Here is a 4,777-nt window from a genome sequence, read left to right on the forward strand (position 1 = left end):
AAACACGACAAAATCATCACCTTTCCACTTCCACGCTTTAACAGTGGGTGCGAGGTCTTTTGCCAAACATGTTCCTGGCATTAAAGCCAAACCAAAACTAAACCTAAGATCTTGTGAGTGTGTGTTTTTGTATTTTGTACAGTTTGACCTTAAGGTGAATGTCCTTGGACGTGGACTCCTAGGAAGACTGGCAACTCTCATTCTCTATTTGTTTTTTATTAACTGTTTACTATTGTAAACCTCTCGACAGCGTGTTACACACATCACACATTTCAAAATGCCACCCTCTGTTTTGCGATGGGGGGCTCTCCCTTTGACACAGATCTCGTTTCACCCATCACTACCTCCGCTCCTAGATTAACTGTGTAATTAACGACCCTCGATTCTGCATCTGTTTCTTTTATATAGAACGCAGAGGCGCAGCAACGGTGCAATATTCTCGCACCAAAATGGCTGTGTGAAAGGGGCTTAATACTAAGAAATCCTGAAGCACTAAATGTTTTTTAATCAGATGTCTTGCACCAAAACCTAAAATCATTTTTTATGGCATGACAAATATTTACGTGCTTTACTTGCACTTGCTTCCAATTTGGGAGCACATAAAATTTGTCACACAAAATCTGTTTTCTTATTGGAAAAACGAAAGGGAGAAAAATGCATTTTACACTTTACTGCAGAAATTGAACAGACTGATGATTTACCCCCTAGCCTCTGTACCAGAATTATAACACAGGAAGGAAACTGAAAAAAGACACCGTCTTCTGCGTCAGCAGCAAAAATCTGTGAGTGTATGTTACAGAAAGCAAGACTACATTTGTATCTGTGGCTTTGTGATCAAGCCAGCATGAGGGTCTTTGCAGAAATGATGAGGAATGAAACTGCAACATTGCAGAGCTGTCTGGTTGCCCAAAAGAGGGTATTAGAGACCTCAGTCTGCTAGACTGACTATGCGTCTTTACTAAAAGTTGAATCCCTTTTAAAATTGTAAAATGAAACATGTTATGACTCATTTAACAACATGTTAATTATATGGTCAGTATAGAAACAGACCTGGAAACTATGTTAATTGTAATGCTTAGCATATTTTCCTTCATCTCTCCCAGTGTCAGCCCACTCTTTCCCTTGCCATCATCAACAAATCTGTTTTACTATAGTAACAACATGTGCTATATTTCGAGTGGACAAATAGTCATTTCTTAATTTCTTTTTCAATATATAATCATTTATTCATTAAACAAAGGCTTTCTGAACATCATCAACAATAATTTAATAAACTGTAAATTGTATATTAGACTTATAGTCAATGTGACCCATAATGTATATTGATATGTAATTCAGACCATGCCCAGACATACATAATAAATCTTTCTGTAAATAAATAACATCACTGCAACTTCATTCCTTACAGAAGCATAGTAGTGTTCAGGAAACAATATCAATTGCTATATAATCTTACATATAGCGTCATCCGTGGATGATTGCCTACACTTCTTCTTACACAAAGGCCAATTTTTGCCTTTCAAATGTACTTTTCCTGTTACCGCTGACCATTGGCTCGACAAACATTTGAGGGTCACAGAGGGTGTTTATGGGAGTTTAAAAAGGCCAAAATAATTACTCTGGTGGTCATAACTGAGCCTGGATGGCTGTGATACATTGACATACACCCAGTCATACTGCCTGAGCTGATGCATGGAACCAAGGTTACTTCCGGCCATCCAGAACTCCTTGCTGTTAACCTGACAGAAGCCTTCTCGATGATCGGTCATGAGTATTTGCATCCGTTCGGCTCTCTTTACGTACACTGTGTGGATCAGGGATTCCCTTGGTTTGCATTCTTTTGATAGAAACTCCACACGTGAGTAGACAAAGTAGAGGCCGGTCTCATTCACTTGTAAACCACCGTCACGGTACAGGACGCCATCTGTGAAAGCACGGCCACGACTTGACTCCCACCTGAGGGTCTTGGATTTATGGTCTTGGCTTTGTCCTGAATGGATAAGAAGTAAAGATGATATTTTGCCTGTTAGACATCGGTTTCAGGTGATTGATTGGTGACATGTCAGATATTTACTAGCCTACAAAGTTTCAGTAAAGGTCATAATAAATTGAATTAGCACATGTGCATGACAGTGGGATACACCATTTCATATTTAGTCTTTATATTTGATATGGTGCACAATAATTTAACTAGATCTACTAAAAGCCTGTGTAAATCTGCTAAAAACCTCTTTGTAATTCATATCTATCAACAGTGCAGATGGTGTTTGCTTGGTTTCTTTCATAGCTTTTTGTCTTGATTCCATAGTATTTGCCTTGGTGTTTAAAGTATAAGTTGTGGATAAAGTGTGATCATACTGTATATCAGGATCTACTGAATACATTAGGATTTTTTCTTACCCATCAGATGTGCAGCTGGTACATGCTTGTGCTTCTGAATATCTTCGACTTGACGGTCTCCTAAAAAATCATGAAATTTCCTTGCTTAATATTTGTTTTTGTAAACACAGTGATGTTATTATCTAATATAGCATGTGTGTCAAGGTGGGAGATAAAAAAGATTGTAACTTACCGACTAGCCTTTGTGGTGAGCTGCTTTCAGTTTGTGGGTGTACTTCCTGTCATAAAAATAAATAATATATATGTTAAACCACAGGGTCACATCATGCATCCCTATGATATTTTGTATGATATTTATGAATTATATAATTTATTATTTATGCATGAACAAACACACACTTGCATATAATTTTAATGCATAAACATAGCGAAATTAGATGCTGTCTTTGTGCATGATGCTCACTCAGTTTGAGTTCCTAAGAAAGCAAGGCTGTGTGCTGTCTGGTTTGAGTAAAGGATATCCTGTACTGCTGGACGGGTGACCACAAGTGAGTAAAGTCTAAATGCCTCAGTAAATGTCAAAATGCATTGGAGATAAAAAAAAAAAAAAAGTTTTAATTAAATCAAAGGTTTAATAGATTTCCGATCCGCTCTTATTGAGATATGTCCAATGTTTAAAATTCACTACAGGTGAATATTATTTTCTTGCTTTTTTTTTCTGCTGTTTCATGAAAACTCATCTATTTGGTATTTTAACAAGTGGTTAGTGGTAAAGTAACAGATGGTTTGATTTTTCAAACCATGAATATGGTGTAAATTTTCTTGAAAAAATACGTATCTGTTAAATATATGTTGTTATTTCTATTTATAGACAGACTAAAATAACTAACAGGCAGGAAGAGAAACAGACACACAGATAGGTCTCACCTTTTTCAGATGTAGCAGTTCTGTCTGCAGCTGAAGTATCTGATAGGCTCCAAGTCCCAGTGCAGCAAACACTGTCAGAAGGACCATAATCAGAAGGCATGCTGCCGAGCTTACTCCTCCACAGCTCCTTTTCTTCGGCCGAAACTGGGCAGGAGGTAATGTCCAGCAGGGAACCAGGGGAGGTTCGTCTCTTGCTGCCCGATGCTGATGAGAAAAGCCTCCTGCAGCATCAACTGTGAACACTGGAGGGTATGGGGGCCTATGGTTACTGTGCATGCTTGCTTCTCTGTGTGTGTCTGAATGGTTAATGAGTGAGCATTCGTCTGACACAATATAGCACCTCCTTAAAAAAAAACTGTGTGGTAGACACTTTCAACACTTTTCTGCCTTCTTCTTCTTCTTCTTCTTCTTCTTAGAGTGTTTGACACACACCCCCTTGGTCCGCCCTTAAGACTTTGCATGCTGATGCTGGTGACATCATGGGAAGGAAATTCTCTCAATCAGCAGTTTGTCAAACCAGTCATCTCTCTCAAACTACTCACATCAATAGCTAAACATTTCATTGACATGTTCTTTAATTAGCAATCACACATTTGATTCTCTTTTTTTAATCAATGAAAACTCTGGAGTCTATGATGATGAGAAAACCCTTTTGAAAATCAGCCCAACTCATACATACTGCAAACACACAGGAACATTAAAAGCTAGTCTAGTTATAGTTAGTAGTTCAGTTAGTCTTTAATAGGTATAAAATATTAAAAGGAACTATTATATAAAAAGCCAGCCACATGACATTATTATGATTATTTAATATCCTCAGGCCAAAACACATCCTGGCCTTCCAATAGTTGCCCACAAAATCCTTATCTTGTGCCAATAATACTGTAAAGAAGTGAGATGAGCAGGAAATAAACTTAGATCTTTGTAACAACAGAAACTTCAACATGGTAGTTTCAAATATTATACTTTACGTCAATCTTAATGCATAAAGACAACCTGGAGTTACTGGCATTGTCACTTAGAACTTAAACATTAAGCAAATTCTCAAAAAGATTTTTTTTTCTTATTTCTGTTAACATGACTCCCCCTCTCCTAAAAAAAAAAAACACCACCACAACCCTTTTTTTTAATGTGGTTATGAGGTTCTTGATATGTGGGCTTTGGAATATTAGTTAGTGGCCTTAAGGTATGAGCTTGAACCTCAGAATAATCAAGGCCATTTTTTTTCAGCATTGACTTTTTTCAGGGGATCATGCTGCATTGACTTTACTGTGGAAACGGTCTTTGGTCCTCACGGGCATGGGTGAGCCTTAGGAGCCCATGATCACTAGTTCACTGGTGTATAGCTGGTGATCAAGATAAATACTAATAAAATCACCTTTTTTATATTGTGTAGGTCCCTCTTGTATCCCAAAACAACTCTGAACCATCAAGGCATGGACTCCACTAGTCCGCTGGTGTGCTGTGGTATCTGACACCAATGTGTTAGCAGCAGATCTTTTACATGCCA

The 4,777-nt window shown here is 37.8% G+C and overlaps 1 protein-coding gene across 1 annotated transcript; it reads right to left on the bottom strand.

Annotated features, from left to right (window-relative positions):
• Positions 1 to 837: 837 nt before the first annotated feature.
• Positions 838 to 3,882, bottom strand: faslg (Fas ligand (TNF superfamily, member 6)). Its single transcript, XM_053489228.1, has 4 exons — positions 3,268 to 3,882; positions 2,573 to 2,618; positions 2,401 to 2,460; positions 838 to 1,990 (listed from the first exon to the last, which is right to left on the bottom strand). The coding sequence occupies exons 1-4, from the start codon at positions 3,541 to 3,543 to the stop codon at positions 1,587 to 1,589; spliced, it is 786 nt and encodes a 261-aa protein (XP_053345203.1). The 5' UTR covers positions 3,544 to 3,882; the 3' UTR covers positions 838 to 1,586.
• Positions 3,883 to 4,777: the final 895 nt, after the last annotated feature.

This window comes from Clarias gariepinus, chromosome 27 (genome assembly GCF_024256425.1).
Source record: "Clarias gariepinus isolate MV-2021 ecotype Netherlands chromosome 27, CGAR_prim_01v2, whole genome shotgun sequence".
Taxonomy (NCBI): domain Eukaryota; kingdom Metazoa; phylum Chordata; class Actinopteri; order Siluriformes; family Clariidae; genus Clarias; species Clarias gariepinus.